The 17,543-nt window shown below is 50.2% G+C and overlaps 1 protein-coding gene across 1 annotated transcript in view; it reads left to right on the top strand.

The window, feature by feature from the left end:
- Nucleotides 1–1,117: 1,117 nt before the first annotated feature.
- LOC116095764 (bone morphogenetic protein 8A-like) overlaps nt 1,118–17,543 on the top strand; it is a 30,010-nt gene continuing 13,584 nt past the window's right edge. The window contains exons 1-2 of the mRNA XM_031377022.1: nt 1,118–1,806; nt 12,044–12,120. Of these exons, the coding sequence (XP_031232882.1) occupies nt 1,383–1,806; nt 12,044–12,120 (501 nt within the window). The 5' untranslated portion in view covers nt 1,118–1,382. The remainder of the gene's footprint in view (nt 1,807–12,043; nt 12,121–17,543) is intronic.

Raw genomic sequence — 17,543 nt, 5'->3', positions numbered from 1 at the left:
TGGACCAGAGGAGCAAGAAGCTGGGTGGCATTGCCCTAAATATCAAACTCTAGACCACAAGAGGAAACAGATCCCAGACCCCCCTGAATCTGGAGCCCAGTCAACCCTCAGCGCTCTTGCTTGTTCAGGGATGTGAAGATTGGGCAGGCTGAGGTGGTCCCTCTCTTCCCTTGTGACAGCACTCAAAGGAAGGGGTCATCGTGGTCTGTGAACAGGACTTTTCAAGATTATTTTGTTAATAAATTGCTTTGTGTAAGCTAAGAAAGAGAGAAGAAGAAAAGGAAAAGAGGCAGCTGCGTGCCCATAATGGCTTGTCAACACTAATAGGAAAGCCTGTTACCTGTTACCTGTCATTATGACACTCCCAGCCTTGACGCAGCCATTCCCTCTGCAGGGTACTTTCCTCCCACTGACTTCCGTCTTTCCTGTTCAATTCCTTCCAGCCTCCTGGAACTCATTCGCTGCTCCACTGGAGCCACACCAACACCTTTATTGTCAGTGTCAGTGTTGTGGCAGCCGCCTTAGGAGGCAGGAGTGCATAAAGGGGCGGAACCAGTTAGGGAGTTTTTACAAGGACTCTTTCTTGCAAGTCCCTCGGGGGAGGGCTGTCACAGAAGAGATAAGCAAAGGTAGACCTCCTTCGGGAGGCTCAGAGCCCATCCCGGTTGGATCTACAAGGGGAGTCTGGCGCCGAGGAAGTAGCGGGGCCTGGGCCCTGATTACTGCTGGCAACGGAGTGTGCCCCACCCTCGCTGCACTGCTGGCACTCTCCCGGCCCCGACGGCCGGAACTAGGAGCGCATGCTGGGACTCCCAGAGCAGAAGAGCGATGCTGTGAGTCCTACCGCTGCTCGGGGGACTCAGGATCCCACCCGCGCCCAGAGAGCGAGTGCCTGCTTCAGAGACCCCCAATGTCTCCTCGTGGAGCCAAGTATGCGCCCCGGAAGCTGGATGGGGACCCAAGACACCCTTAAAGGCCTCTCTCCAGCCCGCCCGTACCCACCTACGGGTGCATCAGGGGGCTCCCACCACTTGACGCACCAGTAATTGCGCAGACCGTCCGGGGGTGTCTCTCCGCACCCGGACCCGCCCCCGAGGTCCCATTGGCTGGTCGGGGAAGGGGCGGGGCCGAGGAAGAGCGCTCCCTGGTCTGAGCCGCTACCGAGGTCCTCCTGCGGACACTCGCCGGTCAGCGCTGTGAGAGCCCAAGTTGCTCTGAGGGACCTAAGGGCGCAGCGATCGCCTGCCGAGCGCTTAGTGCGCAGTCGCTGCAGAACTGCCGGCGACAGGTGCGAACTCTGGGGATCCACTGCGCCTTCTTGTCCTCCCCGTCCGGGCGTCGCGTCCAGCTACTAGTGGATGCGCGCCCGCTGAAAGTCCGAGATGGCTGTGCGGCCCGGGCCACTCTGGCTATTGGGTCTTGCTCTGTGCGCTCTAGGAGGAGGCCACGGTCCGCGTCCCCCGCACACCTGTCCCCAGCGTCGGCTGGGAGCGCGGGAGCGCCGCGACATGCAGCGTGAAATCCTGGCGGTGCTCGGGCTGCCCGGGCGGCCCCGACCCCGTGCACCACCCGCCGCTGCCCGGCAGCCAGCGTCTGCGCCCCTCTTCATGTTGGATCTATATCACGCCATGACCGATGACGACGACGGCGGGCCACCACAGGCTCACTTGGGCCGTGCTGACCTGGTCATGAGCTTCGTCAACATGGGTGAGTGCAGGAAGGGCGTCAGGGATCCGGGTGGGGCGGTGGGGGAGGAGAAGATGGTTGTGAGCGTGGCCGCCCGTCGTCGGGGGATGATGACCTCGGGTAATACAAGGCCCCTGGGACAGGGAGTCACGGTTCAGTAAAAACCACAGAGAGAGGCGACTGCAGGGGGTCAGGATTGGAAGGTCTGAGTGTTAGCGCTGGTGCCCAGGGTCTTCGTCCACCAAGGCACCCAGGAGTTGGGATCTGGCTATGTCCAGGTCCCCTAGGTGGCACCGGAAATCAGTCCTGGGTAGACTGATGAGTAAACAGAGGCCGTGATGCTGTCACTGTGATAAACGCAGCCCTGAAGAGAGGGACAAAGTTCAGTGTGGAAACCTGTGGTCATATCAAAGTGACCAGAGCTGACCCTCATGGCCGGACAGCAGGCTCTTTCTGGGCAGTAGGAAGTGGGTGGGTGGGGTGCAGTGTCAGAAGGTGGAGTGGACAGACTCAGACATGACTGTAGTCTTGTGGGCCTTGGCCCCAGTGGCTGGACCTTGGCCTGGCATGGAGAGTGTTCAGGCCAGTGAGTGACCCAAGGGGCAGCTGTGAGTCCATTCTCCCAAAGAGTGGCTCCTCCTTCCTCCAGGTATCTATCTGTAGACACCAGGACCACTTTCTCTTACTAGTCTTTATTTATTTTTTTTTACTTATATGTTTGAGTGTTTTACTTGCATGTATGTCTGTGCACCATATTCATGTCCAGTGCTGGCAGAGACTAGAAGAAAGCATCAGATGCCCTAAAACTGGAGTTACAGACAGTTGTGAGCAGCCATGTGGGTGCTGGAAAACCAAATCCAGGTTCTTGAGAAGATCTTAAGGCTAGAGAGGCAGTTACAGCCCCACGAGGTCTATCCTAAGCCCCCACCCTGCTCTCTAAACAGAAGAGAGGATGTAGGTTCCCTCCTGCCCTGGAGCTTTCAGTCCTAGACACCCACCTTCCCCCTGTGCTGTGCCCCGCCCTACCCTGGCCACCACTAGCTATGGATGGAGAACAGAGGCTTAGGTGCCCTCTCTACCTGCCTTCAGGTAGGGAAACGAGTGGCTCCTGAGCTATCTCTCCCGCTACATTCCCTCACCTTTAAATTTTTTTAAAAATTTTTTTCTTTTATGTATATGAGATTTTCCTGCTTGTATATATGTGTACCAAGTGCATGCAGTGCCTCACGGGGGCAGAAGAGGGTTTCAGATCCTCTGGGACTGGAGTCAAAGATTATAGGAAGTCATGAGGAGCGAGTGCGAGCCGTCGGATCCCCACCGACCACAGGTTTGGCTGGTGTTTGTGGCTATTGGCCTGGGCAGGTTTGAACACCCAGGGAAAGGAGCTGAGACCAGGGAAAGAGCCATGGCCACCAGCCCAGCAGAGCAAATCGAATCCTCCTAGCAGCAGGTGACCGTCAAGTCTCCACTCCCATTACCCAGGGGAGAGCAGGAAGGCACAGAAAAGCAGTGACTGTCCTGAAGATGCTGGGATTGCTTAGCTCTACCTCCAGGGCTTGGGTTGGGGATACTCCCTCCAAGATGGGGAGAGCGTTTGATAGGATGAGGCAGAGGAGCATAGGAGGCTGGACAGCAGGGTGTGGGGGATCCTCGGCCAGTCGTTTCCCTACCTGAAGGCGGTTGAGAGAGGGCACCCGAGCCTCTTTTCCGCATCCATAGTGCGGTGGCCTAGGTAGGGTAGAGCGCAGCACATCGGGAAGGTGGGTATTTCTGACCGAAGGCACAGGGACAGGAGGGATCTAGATACTGTTTCCTGCTTAGAGGGCAGGGTGGAGACTTAGGATAGACCACATGTGGGGCTGTAACTGCCTCTTCAGCCTTAGGACAGGCTGACCCAGGGCTCAGAACTAAGAAGGAAGGATAGACTTTCCCAAGAATGTCCCCAGAGGAGCTGCTGCTCAGAATGAATCACTACCCAGCCCATGCTCTGTACCCCACCCCCCTCCTCTGTCAAAACATGAACAGGTCTGGTGGGAATGGTTACTATGAACAGACCAGGGCCTGCTGCTGCTGTGCAACCTTAGGGAAGTCCCTTGTCATCTCTGAGCCTAAACCTGTCCTTTTAAATGGGACTCCTAGGCCTGGTATGGTGACACACACCTTTAATTACAGCACTGGGGAGGCAGAGGCAAGTGGGAGCTCAATGAGTTCCAGGCCAGCCTGAGCTACATAGCAAGACCCTGTCTAAAAATAGATGAATAAATGGGACTTCCGGTGACCTGTCTTCCAGGTTATATGACTGGCTGGAGCAGAAGCAGAAAAGCAGCCTTCCCTCCCTTGAGAGGGCGAACTAGGACATGGGCACTGCCCACCCCAGTGTGACCCAGAGCCAGGCCACTGCTGACCCCCAGCTCTTCCAGCTGCAGCCCAGCCTTGCACATAAAGCAGGAGAAGCTCTATGTGGCTATATGTGTTAAATTATGACTAAAAATCCTAACACTCAGGAGGCTGAGGCAGAAGGATTGTCACAGCTACAAGGCCAGCCTGGGCTACATCATATATGTAAAGTCAGCCAGGGTATCAGAATCACAGCGAATCCTGTTGAAAGAAAGAGGCTGGGAGATAAATTAGCCCTGTGTGTCTGTGTCTTGTGTACACTGAAACCTAGGGATGGATTTTTTTTTTTCTTCAAGACAAGGTTTCTCTGTGTATGCCACTATATCCATCTTAGAATGATTGTTTAGCTGGTAATTACCAGGCCCCGTGTGTCACACACGTACCCAGGTGCTGTTCTGGTAGCAAGCCAGGCTGATCCTGAAGGTCAGAGCCCTGGAATACCAGCATGTCGTTGACAGCAGCAGCATCCCAGGCTGTCAAGGCAGTGACCCTGAGGAGCAGATGTGACAGCAGATTCCTGTCCCTGGTGTCCCTGTGCTCGGAGAATGGAGAGCCTGGAGCTCAGCTGGTACTCTCAACACCAGACCCTGATGGTCGCCCCCTCTCAGACCTGCCCTCATTCCCTGCTTGTCTCTGCCCATGTGTCCTCCTTTCTGTGGTCTGTTTCTTGCAGGCATCTGAATGATAGTATCAGGAAAATGGGATGCCTCCTAGCCCTGATCATTGGGTCTGCTTCAGATGAACCTGCTTGCTCACTGCCCTGTCCCTGGTTGGGTGGCCTCAGGCCCTCCTCTCCTTCCCAAGGACAGGAGGAGGCAGGAAGGACCAGCTCTGCTCACATCAGTGGACAGGCAGGTGGCTCTGTTCTGGATGGGGAAACTGAGGCACAGACAGCACTAACAGGCCGAGTCCAGGCAGGACCACAACGGAGCCACCAGCACATGCATTGACCCCTTTCCCAGCCCAGGATTTTTTATTCCCTAGGCCTTCGATGGCCAAGGGCAGGGGTAGCAATGGACTGTGGTGGCTGGGTATGAAAGAGTAAGACTGTGCGAGCGTTAGAGACCCGACCATGGTCTCCCTCTGTCCCTGCCAGCTCCGTGGCCAGAGATCCTTTCTCATCACTGACCTTGGGATCACTTCCTTTGGCTCTTACCCAGGGAATTCCTTCATTTCTTCACTCACTCATTTGTTCATTCATTCATCCATTCCTCCCACAAGTAGTCATGCAGTTCCTACTATGTGCCAGGGGACCTGGCTCTTGGTTCCAGTTGGGGGGGCAGTCACACTGCCTATGACCTTTGAGAGATGATCTTCCAGTGGGAGAGACAGAGAATGCATACATGTGCTATGAAGATGGTTGTCAGAGATCACACACACACACACACACACACACACACAGTTTGGAAACAAGAGAACCTGAGAAGGGCTGGGCCAAAGGACTTCTGACCTGGGACTCACACAGAAAGAATTCCCATCCTGATGCTGTACCTACTCTGTGATATGATCTGGCCTTTCCTAGGCCCCGCCTCTCTCTGAGCCTCAGTTTCCTCTTCTGTAAGATGGAAGTGCTCAACTTAAGGGGCTGCCAGGACTCAATAGGATGATAGCTGTGCTGGCCACATGCCCAGACCTCCACATCTGTTCCTGCATTTGCATTCACAAGTACTGCCACTGGAGAGTGAGGCTCAGAGAGGTTGCGATAGTCCCAAGGTCACACAGCACTTCATCTGCATCTGATGCTTATGTCCTCTGTACACTTATCTGCCATCCAGATAAGTTTCATGTGCTCATTACATAAAATTCAGACCACTGCAATGAGAAAATGAATTCCCCTGGGAATCAAGCTTCTACCAGCCAGTCCCCCTGGGCAACTGCTTTGTGATTCCTATCTCCAAAGGCTCCCCCAGCCTGTTTCTAAACTTCATATAAATGGGATCATGCAGCGGTGGCCACCCACCTGCTGCCTGTTAACTCCCTCCCAGAGCAGTTCCCTGAGAGTCGCCCACATTCTTGTCTCTGTGGTTCTTTTTTTGTTTTTGTTTTTGTTTTGTTTTGTTTTGTTGTTTCCAGACAGGGTTTCTCTGTGTAGAACTGGCTGTCCTGGAACACTCTGTAGACCAGGCTGGCCTCGAACTCAGAAATCTGCCTGCCTCTGCCTCCCAAGTGCTGGGATTAAAGGCGTGTGCCACCACTGCCCAGTGTCTCTGTGGCTCTTAACTTCTGAGTTGCATGAATGGCCCACACATGATCTTTGTTCATATATTCTTTTTTTAAAAAACGATTTATTTACTTATTTTATGTCTGTGAGTACACTGTCTTCAGACACCAGAAGAGGGCATCAGATCCCATTACAGATGGTTGTGAGCCACCATGTGGTTGCTGGGAATTGAACTCAGGACCTCCGGAAGAGCAGACAGTGCTCTTAATTGCTGAGCCATCTCTCCAGCCCTTATTTATTTATTCTTATTAATGGAGATTTGGTTCTTTTCAGCCTGGGAGTGCTTTGAATAAAGCTGCTCTTTGTCTGTAGTCCCAGGGATTCAGGAGGCTGAGGGAGCGTCTTGAGTTCAAAGCCAGGCTGGGGAATTTGGTAAGGCCCTGTCTTAAAAAAAAAAAAGAAAAGAAAAGAAAAAAAGAAAGAAGAAAGAAAAGAAAGAAGGAAGAAAAAAAGATAGAAAGAAAAGAAGAAAGAAAACCATGACTGGAGATGGCTTAGTGTACAGCAAGCTTGCTATTCTCTAAGAAGACCCTAGTCAGTTCTCAGCACCAATGTCAAATGGCTCACAACCCGCTGTTATTCCAGGGCCATCTGATACCTCTGGCCTCTACGAGCACCTACACTCAAGTGCACATACCCACATACAGACAGACATGCAATGCACAATTAAAGGTAATAAATATAAATCTCTTTTAAAAAAAGATGGGGGATATAGCTCAGGGGTGGAGCCTTTGCCTGGTGTGCTAGGCCCTGGGTTCAATCCCCAGTACCCTCAGTACCAAAAAAGTATATCCTCATTCTCATCCACCGCTGGTGTGTGTGTGTGTGTGTGTGTGTGTGTGTGTGTGTGTGTGAATGTGTGTGTGTGAGTGTGTATGTGTCTGTGTGTGTCAGTGTGTGTGTGTCAGTGTGTGTGTCAGTGTGTTTGTGTGTATGTCAGTGTGTGTGTCAGTGTGTGTGTGTCAGTGTCTGTGTGTGTCAGTGTCTGTGTGTGCCAGTGTGTGTGTGTCAGTGTGTGTGTGTCAGTGTGTGTGTCAGTGTATGTGTGTGTCAGTGTGTGTGTCAGTGTGTATGTGTGTCAGTGTGTTTGTGTGCCAGTGTGTGTGTGTCAGTGTGTGTGTGTCAGTGTGTGTGTCCGTGTATGTGTGTGTCAGTGTGTGTGTCAGTGTGTATGTGTGTCAGTGTGTTTGTGTGCCAGTGTGTTTGTGTGCCAGTGTGTGTGTGTCAGTGTGTGTGTGTGTATGTGTCTGTGTGTATGTGTCTGTGTGTGTGTGTGTGTGTGTGTGTGTGTGTGTATGTGCACCCATTTGGGCATGCACATGTACACACGAGCATGCCCTGGACATCAGACTTGGGGTCTTTCCCTTCCTAAGCAAGTGCTCCTACCACTGAGCTTCACCCATGCCCACATCCATTTTTAGACACTAGATAAACTTCACCCGTTTTAAAAGGGATGGGCAAGATTTCCAGGCACCTGCCCTAGCCCAGCTCTTCCATCCTTGACAGGCAAGCTCCTTCATGATGAGGTTGCAGCCTGCATGGTCCATCTTCTAGGGTGCTTGCTTTCTCTGTCTGACTTAGGGTCACAGATAGCCCCTCCTTTTCCTTGTCCTTGGGAAACAACCTAGAAATGTCCCATGTGGACTCTCCATGCCCCTCACGCCACCATGTGCCACAGCAGCTGTGTGTAGGTGCTCAGGAAAGACTGACAGAAGGGAAGGAGTCAGGGAGCACGGAGAGCTGTGTTGGGAGAGATGGACTGCCGTCCTCATCCCTGTGGTGGCAGCAGTGAGCACATCTCTGAGCACCTCCTGACACCCCCAGTTCCATCAGACCCAGCAGGGGGAAGGTGGCTTCCTTGTGGACAGAACGTGTTAAGAGTCACCTCCATCCCAATATGCCACTATCAAACTCCAGGTCCACTCATTTCCATGGCTGTGGGTCTGAAAGTTGGCATCACACTACCCTGAGCTCATATGAGACCTCAGCAGATAACCCCTTGTGGGCCTTAGCTCCCTCCCTCAGAACCCCGACCCTGAAGACCTTCCCAGTTCTGACTCAACTTTGTCCACTGATGGGGGGGGGGTGTCTCTGCAAGAGTGAGTCACAGGATAGGTAGGTAATCAGGATGTGTCATCATGGACCATGTCCTTGAGTTTCTTCTGGAGGAATCATTCCTTGCTCACATCTCCTGGGAATTATTTTTTACCTCGGCAGACTTGATGTGGTCGCCTGTGCGGGTGTTCCCTTTTAATTTGGGGTCTGGAGCCAGCTGAGGACTGGACCGGTAATTATGTGTGCAGAGCCGTTTATGGAAATGGCCTGTGAAGAAAGCCAGTGTGGAGGGAGACTCGGCTGAAAATACCTCAGGAGTGAGGCTGGGCCTCACCACAGCCCTGAGGCTCCTGGTGGGAGAAATTCCTTCAGGTGCATAATCCACAGGTCACCAGCCCCAGGGCCCCACCCTCCTCTGAGGTCCTGCAGGAGCCCAGGGTGGGCCCCTCAGCCTTTGGTACCAGCAGCACAGAGCAGTTAAGCCCAGACCTCTTCCTCAGGGTCTGGGGAACCCGTCCTCACCCTCAAGGGCCCCATCAGGAAGGAAGTAAATCTCACAGCAAGTGTAGACATCCCAGTATCTAGTGGGGACTCACTGTGATGTGGTGGCACAGACCAGCAGCAGCACCCCAGCCCTGGGAGCTGAGAGTGATGGACACTGAGCCAGAGTCCCAGGAAGAGCAAAAGCTCACCCTCTGTCCACGGAACACAGTGGCTTGATGAACAGGCAGCTGCAGGGCATCTATCCACCCGGCATGTAGCCTGGTGTGTAAGGAGGAGGCTCTTCAGCTGGACTGAGCAAAAGAAAATGTGTCAGGCAGGAGAGAACCTAGGAGATCATCAGTCTGAGAGGAGGCAGCATGTGGGGAGAGCTTCAGGCTAAAGGCACAGGTTAAGATGGCGTCTTGACAGACAGCTGAGGGAGGGCCTGAGACATGGGCCCTGAGGAGCTGTGACTCTCCTGCCAGCAACTCTAAGAAGAGGAGGAGGAGGACTTTTGAAATATTTCTTCTGGTCAGAGGCAGGACAGATTTAGGTTGTCTGGGTGAATCTAACTTTGTCTAGGAGGGGAAAAGAAAGGCTAACATTTTGTGAGTGTCTTACTGACCAACACAGGGTTTGGCATGTGGAGGCCTAGTCTGGCTGGATGGGCACAGCGCCCCAGATGTAGACTGGCAGGATGTGGACACTGGTGTGGCCAGGGAAGCCACCTCCTGCCCACAGCGGGCCTTTTCCAAAATCATGGCATCTGGAGCTGGTTTTATCAGGGGCTGGAGGAGGAGGCCAAGGGTTCTAGGATTGTTTTCTCAAAGCCTCAGGCAGTTCAGATGGTAAACTCGGCTTCCCGTTTACAGCTTTGCTGAGGGCAGAATGTCTGCCCCTGCCCCCCTATCTCTTTCTCAGCTTTGTGGAGTTGCCTGTCCAGAGTCCTTGCTGGAAACTCCATTTTCTTCATGTGTGTGTGTGTGTGTGTGCATGCGTGTGTGTGTGTGTGTGTGTGTGCGCGCGCGTGTCATGTGGGGACTTGAAGTTGACATCAGTTACCTTCTTTGATCACTCTCTACCTTATGTATTAACAGGGTCCCTCCCGGGACCCAGAGCTTGCCAGTTCCAGCTTGTCTAACTAACCACCTTGCTCTGAGCATCCTTTCTCTGTTTCATGAGTGCTGGGATTGCAAGAAGCCACAGAGCCCGCCTGGCTGACGTGTGGACTGTGGGGATCTGCATTCCAGTCTTCACGTTTGTAGAATAAGTGATTTCACACGGAGCCTCTCCCCAGACCCTATTGCTGGTAACTCTAGACATATATCACTCCCCAGATGGAAGCAGGCATGACTCTGAGTGCCACAGACTGTCATAGAATCAGCAACAATTGAACTGAATAGAATTCTTCCTAGGGCACAGGATGTCTGGAATCACTGTGCTGAGTTATTTGAGGTAAAGAACAGAGTGTCCTGTGAACAGCCTAGCTTTTCCAGCTGCTCTGTGGTCTTGTTGTGTACCACTGGATTCCAGCCATGCCAACTTCTTTAGGGTTCACATATAACACAGGCCCTGTGTTTTTCAGGATTTCTCTGTTAGGGCAGCTCTTCTTTCACCTCTCTGAATGTATTTTGTTGTTGCTGTTGTGTTGTTTGGTTTTCATTTAAAATTTTTATTTATTACTGGGGCTGGAGAGGTAGCTCAGCAGTTAAGAGCTTGTGCTTCTCTTGTAGAAGACCTGAGTTCTATTCCTAGTGCTCAGGCTGGGTAGATCACAACTGCCCAGCTTTAGAGGATCGTTCGCCCTCTTGTGGTATTTTTGGGTACCTGCACTCATGTGCACTTGCTCCCACATAGACTCATACATGTAATTTAAAAAATAGATTTTTAATTTTTCAAATTATAATCTTATTTTTAAAATTAGAAATATTTTGATGTGTGCATGAGTACAGGTAAACACTTGCCACAGTGCTCTTGTGGAGGTCAGAGAACAACTTTTGGTAGACAGTTCTCTTCTTCCACTGTGGATTCTGGGATCAAACTGTGGTCATTAGGCTTGTGTAGAAAGATGCAAAACATCTCATTGGCCTAGTTCTTTTTCTACAGTCTTAGGTCACTAGGTTTTAAAATAAAGCTCACCTGTAGACAGTGGTTCTCAGCAGGAGCAATTTCACCTCCCTAAAGATCTTGGGCAATATCTAGCCATTGTCATTGCAGCTAGGGAAGAGGTTCATGTGAGCATCTCATTGGACCAGGAATACTGCTCAAAAGCCTGCAGATACAGAGAATGATGTTTACAACAAAGAATGCCCAGCCCAAATGTCAGCAGTGCCAAGAATAGATGCTATGAGAGGCAAGCAATGTCTGATGCTGCTTATGTGCTCTGGGTGTCAACATATGTGGTGTTTTGATCTATGTGTGTGGTGTATGTGTATGTAGTGTGTTTATGTGATGTAGTGTGGTGTGTGTCTGTGTGTGTGTATTTATGTGTGTGTGGTATAGTGTGGTGTGTGTGTTTATGTAGTATATAGTATAGTGTGTGTGGTGTGTGTTTGGTGTGTGTAGTGTAAAGTGTAATGTTGTGTGTGTAATCATGTGGTATGTGTGTGATATGTTTGTGTATGTGTATGTGTAGTGGTGTATGTGTGTTTAGAGATCAGGAGACAACCTTAGGTATTATTCTGTGGAAGCTTTCCACCTTGTTGTTTGAGACAGAGTGTCTCTTTAGCTGGGAACTCTCTGATGAAGCTAGGTGAGCCTGGGAGATCTGCCTGTCTCCACCCCACACCCCCCTACACACACACACATACACGCACACACACGCACACACACCACACACACACACCACACACGCACACATACCACACACACACAGACACACATGCACACACACACACACACACGCACACACACACACACACCACACACGCACACACACCACATACACACATACACACACATACACACACGCACATACACGCACACACACGCACACACACCACACACACCACACACGCACACACACAGACACACACGCACACACTCACACAAGCACACACCACACACACACAGACACATACACACCACACATGCACACACACCACACACGCACACGCACACACCTCACCCGACCCCCCTGACCACCGCAGAGCTGAGGTGAGAAGGCCTTCTCACTATACCTGGCTTGTCTTTGTTTTTTAGTGTGGCTTCTGGAATGCAAACTCTTGTTTCTGGAAAGCTTCTCTTGCTGTCCCTCTGGCCACTGTGAAGTCCTTTCGGTATGGGCTTCTGAGTACTCTTTTAAAAAATTTTTGCTTTCAGTTTTCATGCATAAGTGTTTTTGCCTGCATGTGTATCTGTCCACTATGTACATACAATACCCACAGATACCAAAAGAGGCCATTGGATTCTCTAGAACTGGAGTTTGAGACAGCTGTTACCTGTTATCTGGTGTTGGGAACTGAACTGGTATTGTCCTCTGCGAAAGCAGCAAGTGCTCTGGATGCTCAACTGCCTCTCCAGCCCCTGTAGTTTGTTCTTGAGCTCCTTCCCTAAGGATATATAGTCAGCCTGGGGAGGTGGCTCAGTGATTAAAAGCACTGACAGCTCTTCCAGAGAGGTCTTGAGTTCAATTCCCAGCAACCACATGGTGGCTCACAACCATCTGTAATGGGATCTGATGCTTTCTTCTGGTGTGTTTGAAGACAGCTACAGTGCGCTCTTATAGATAAAATAAATACAATCTTTTAAAAAAGAATGTATAGTCAAATTTCTCTAGTTTAAAATTACACACACACACACACACACACACACACACACACACACACACACCCTTATTGTAGCAAAGCCACCAGCTACCAACTCAATATACAGTTAGTTCCGATACTATGCTTTGGGTTTTATTGCATTTGCTCTTTATTCTTGTATTTGAATTGTTTTTTCTTTCATATTTCGTGAAATCTATACAGAATGTATAATGGAGCCTTGCGATTGCTCTGACTCACTTCCCCATGCCCTGGATTCTGTCTCTGTTTGCTTTTAGCACTCACAGTTTCTCATTTTTTGTTTTTTTGTTTGTTTCTCACTCGTGGCTTGGCTCCCTATTTAAAACGTATGGGGTTAAGACCATTTGCTCTGCCCACGAGGACCTAAGTTTGAATCCCTCCTGCCCATGTTAAGAGCTGACCACAGCTGTGTATGCTGTAACCCCAGCACTAGGAGGTGGAAAAGGCAGATCCCTACAGCTCACTGGGCCAGCCAGCCTCACTGACTGGGAAGCTTCCTGTCCCATGAGAGACTTTGTCTCCCGCACATAAATAAGGTAGAGAGCAAGGTCGCAAGACATCAGCCATTCCACTCCGACTCCTACGTGTGTGCACACAGGCAAACACACACCTTCACATGCATACATCACACGTGTGCTCACACAGGCACACATAACTACATATGTGCCTTAACATGTGTGATGTATGTGTGCAGACTATTTATATTAGATAAACAGCACAGTATCTACACTGCCTTGCTCTTTCTCATATCATGGCCAACTACAGACTAAGGGTATCCTAAGAGATTCTTGCCACTGTGTGGCATCCCCCTGAGAGGAATATCAGTTCACAGCTTGTCTCTTGTTGCTGTTTGGGTTGTTTCTGGTCTGTTATGCTACAACAACCCTGGACATGGGGCTCTTTGTATATTTTTGTGACTGTCTTTGGGACATTATCTTGGAAGTTGAATTTGGAAGTCAAAGACTTTCTAATTATTCTCAATTGTTACTAGACACCCACTAAAAGGATTCCACGTCCTAACCAGCAAGGCTGAAGAGAGTTCTGGCATTATTCGAAGGAAGTGGTTTTCTTTTTTTCTTTTTCTTTTTTTAAATTTATTTTTATGTATGTGAGTACACCACTGATCTCTTCAGACATACCAGAAGAGGGAGGACATCAATATCCCATTACAGATGGTTGTGAGCCACCTTGTGATTGCTGGGATTTGAACTCAGGACCTCTGGAAGAACAGCCAGTGCTTTTAACCGATGAGCCATCTCTCCAGCCCAGGAAGTGGTTTTCAACCATAGTCCGTTTGCCCTCTTTGGGGGCCTTGGACAATATCTGGAGTTAATTTGGTCTTTGCTACTGGAGAGGGGAAGGCAATGCAGGACATTGTTACAACACCCTACACTCTATGAGACAGTGCTTATGACAGACCAGCCTGGAAAAGAATCACACACATACACAAAAACACACACACACACTAAAGAGTGAATGAATGAATGAATGAATGAAATTTGAAAATGTTGCATAAGTGAGGTGGATAATTTTTGTGGATGCCACTAGGAAAATGAATGCAGAAATTGAAGGATTTAAAAAACATGATTATTTTATGTATGTGCCTGAGTGCATATATATGTGTCATGTGTGAGTCAGAAGAGAGAATCCTATCCATTGGAACTGAAGTTACAGGTGGTTGTGAGCTGACACGTGAGTGCCGGGAACAGAACCTGGGTCCTCTCCAAGAGCAATAAATGCTTTTAACCTCAGCCATTTTGCCAGCAAAATGGAAGGATTTTATGAAGCTGTCAGGATCGGGAGAAGAAAACATCAAGCACCCTCTTCCATGTACCCCAAAATGAGATCCTGAGTGCCCCCCATTACCCGTTATTAATTGCAAAGGGAGAGATATTCTACTTGGAGACCTTGATCCAAACATCAACCTCCTCCTGGAGTCACTCAGAGAATTCCTGGCAGGCCAGCCATATCTCAGATGGTCAGGATGCAGGACAGCAGCCAGGAAATTAGCAGTGTGCCCCCCAGTCTATCTGAATCTGCCAGGGACAATACTTTGCCAGCATCACAGCCAGCAACAGGATTTTACTGGAAAAACCCAAGAAGCCACATCTCCACGACATGCCCTTTCTACACCCAGGGGCTGGGAAGCACAGCAGGCATTTTATCCCAGCATTGTCCCTGGGTATCTGTCTCGCTTTTGGCTAATTCCACCTCACTTTTATACCGTTGCTTTCACCAGCACATGGTATCAGGCTGATGTGATGGAAGGAGCCATGCTGGGAGCTAGGATTCCCAGATCCCGTGCCCACGTGCATATAAAAGTCCAAATGCTATATGGTGCTCTGTCCCAGCCAGCACACTGTTGAGGGGCTGCCTTTGGGAGTCTTGGCATCTTTGGAAGATTCCAGACCCTAATTTATGGGAAGGTGAGGGCTGGGTATTCATGGAAAAGGAAAGGCTTTTTATGGTGTTCTTTTGGCACCATATTGAAGGTTCAGTACATAGCCGTGGACACTGATCCCAGGCCTAAGATCAGATGGATGAAAGCAGGCAACCGTGAAACCTTCTGTTTGCCTTTGAGCTGATTTATTTTCATGATATGGTTTCCTGTCCATAGTTTTGTTTAGAAAAATAAAATTGAACTGGGAGATGTGGTCATGCCTTTAATCCCAGCACTTGGTGGCAGAAACAGGGGCATCTCTGTGAGGTTAAGGCTAAGCCAGCCTGGGCTACATAGCAATACCGTTTCAGAAAAGAAAAAGAAAGAAAGAAAGAAAGAAAGAAAGAAAGAAAGAAAGAAAGAAAGAAAGAAAGAGAGAGAGAGAGAGAAAGAGAGAAAGAAAGGGAGAGAGAGAAAGGAAGGAAGGGAAGAAGGAAGGAAGGAAGGAAGGAAGGAAGGAAGGAAGGAAGGAAGGAAGGAAGAGAGGAAAGAAAGAGAGGGAAGGAGGGATGGAGGGAGGGAGAAAAGAGAAAGAATTGTGTGTGTTGCCTTTGCTCTGTGACTTTGCCTTTCAGGCTCTTGCTTGCTTCCCATGGGTTTCTCAAGGTTGTCACATTGATACCTAAAGAACGCTGAGAAATCAGGACTTGGGTGACTGACGCTTCTCCCACAGCTCCTGCACTTCTGTAGCCCTGCATGGAGATGAATGCCCTGTGCCTGATTCACATAGAGATGCTGTGCTCACACAGGAGTTGACCCCAGGAGCTGCCAAGGTGGGGAGCCTCAGCTCCTGGCGAACATTTCTCAGAGTGATAGTTCTCAGAGCTACTCTTACAAGAGCAGAGACAGCTAGCTGTTCAAGAAATCTCCCAGGGAAGACCAGATCCCAGAAACTGTTCTGCGGTGGGTGCCTCCCAGGTTCCCAACCCCAGCGGGTACAGAGCAGATCCACCATGCTGCAAAGAAACAGGGTGATCCCTTGAGCCACTGTTCAGCAGCAGGCTCTATTTCTGTGTGACATCCCAGGACCTTAGATCCACTTCAGATCAAAGTCACATCTATTTTCCTAAAACCAACCCAGTTCTACTGCTTGTCTGGAACAACCAAGGTAGTTTCTTGTGCTGGCTCTTTCCTTCACAGACCCATAGCACAGAAGTCTGGAAGTGATGGTGGCTGGTTCAGTCCAAGAGAGTTTCAAGACACCTTATGCACCTCACACATATCATTAAGGGAGGGTGACCACAGAGCTCAGAGTCAGTCTCCAGATACAATTCCCAAGATACACTGGTATGCCCCACTGTGTCCTGAAAGAGGTGGGGAGGAAGATATGCCTGAGGGACCATATTTGCCCATACCCTGATACAGGCAGCAGCCTGGACCAACTTTATCCTGGACATCAGGGCCTGTTGCACAGGTGTGTAGCCGAAGTAGTGCCTATGCAGCTCCTAACCCACTGAAATTGTCACCAACATTGTGGTGTGTAAGTACATAGATAGAAAGGACACATGAGGATAGATATTCACAGCAGGAAAAAAAAAACACTAAAGTCAAGATTCAGACATCCCCCCCCCCCCCCCCCACACACACACACAATGCTGTCATCCTACAAAGGAGGAACAAAACACCTGCCAAGGGTTTCACCTCTTGACTTTTGGGTGGGCGTGTGCTATGGGCCCGGGACATACTGTCCTCTTCCTCTCTTTCCACCTGCTTCTGCCCAGATGTGCCTGCCCCTTACCTCTGCCCAGCACATCTGTATTCCATCCATCACTGGGCCAGGACTCTAGGGAGAGGACAGGAAATGCTCTTGACATCTGCTTAGCCTGGTGCTTTTTAAAACCTGGCTTGTGGTCACTGAGTCCATAGCCACAGAGAGGTTTTGTTTTTTTTTTAAGACTAAAGTATATAATTAAAATCTCTGTTGGTTTTTGGGGAAGGTGCTAGGCGGCTCCCCACCCCTTCTTTCCGGAAACACAGATTTTTGGCATTTGAAAGTGACAAGAAGCTGAATCGAGGCGACCCTAAATATACCGCCCTGGCACATCCGTGCAGCTGCGCACAGGTTTTATTCTAAAACCTTGGGCTTTGTTGTACGGAGGCAAGGTCAGCTTCCGGCCCAAGCTTCTCATCAGCTGTCACCCTAGACTGCCCTTATCCTTACCTCGAGAAGGTTCTGCAGGGGATCCCTTAGACGACATGGCTCCCACTGGCACAGCCTTGCTTGCAGCCCTGGATCCCAGCCAAAGCCACTGCTACATCCCACAGTCTGGGTCTACAGACAACTCCCCTTGGCCTAGAATATACCTGGCCACCGCTGAGACACCTTCTTGTCCACCACTTCAGATGTCACCTTTTCCTCTTGCTTTCCACCTGTCTCCTTCACTTTGTCCTCTGGTTGCTGGCACTGTGTCCCTCCCTTCCCCAAGGCCCTTCTGCTGCTGGCCTTGTGATGTGGCCTGCACTCTGCACAGCCTCT

The sequence above is a fragment of the Mastomys coucha genome, unplaced genomic scaffold (genome assembly GCF_008632895.1).
Source record: "Mastomys coucha isolate ucsf_1 unplaced genomic scaffold, UCSF_Mcou_1 pScaffold18, whole genome shotgun sequence".
NCBI classification, from domain to species: domain Eukaryota; kingdom Metazoa; phylum Chordata; class Mammalia; order Rodentia; family Muridae; genus Mastomys; species Mastomys coucha.
Note: the sequence above shows the minus strand (reverse complement) of the source record. Positions and strands in the feature narration are given on the sequence as shown.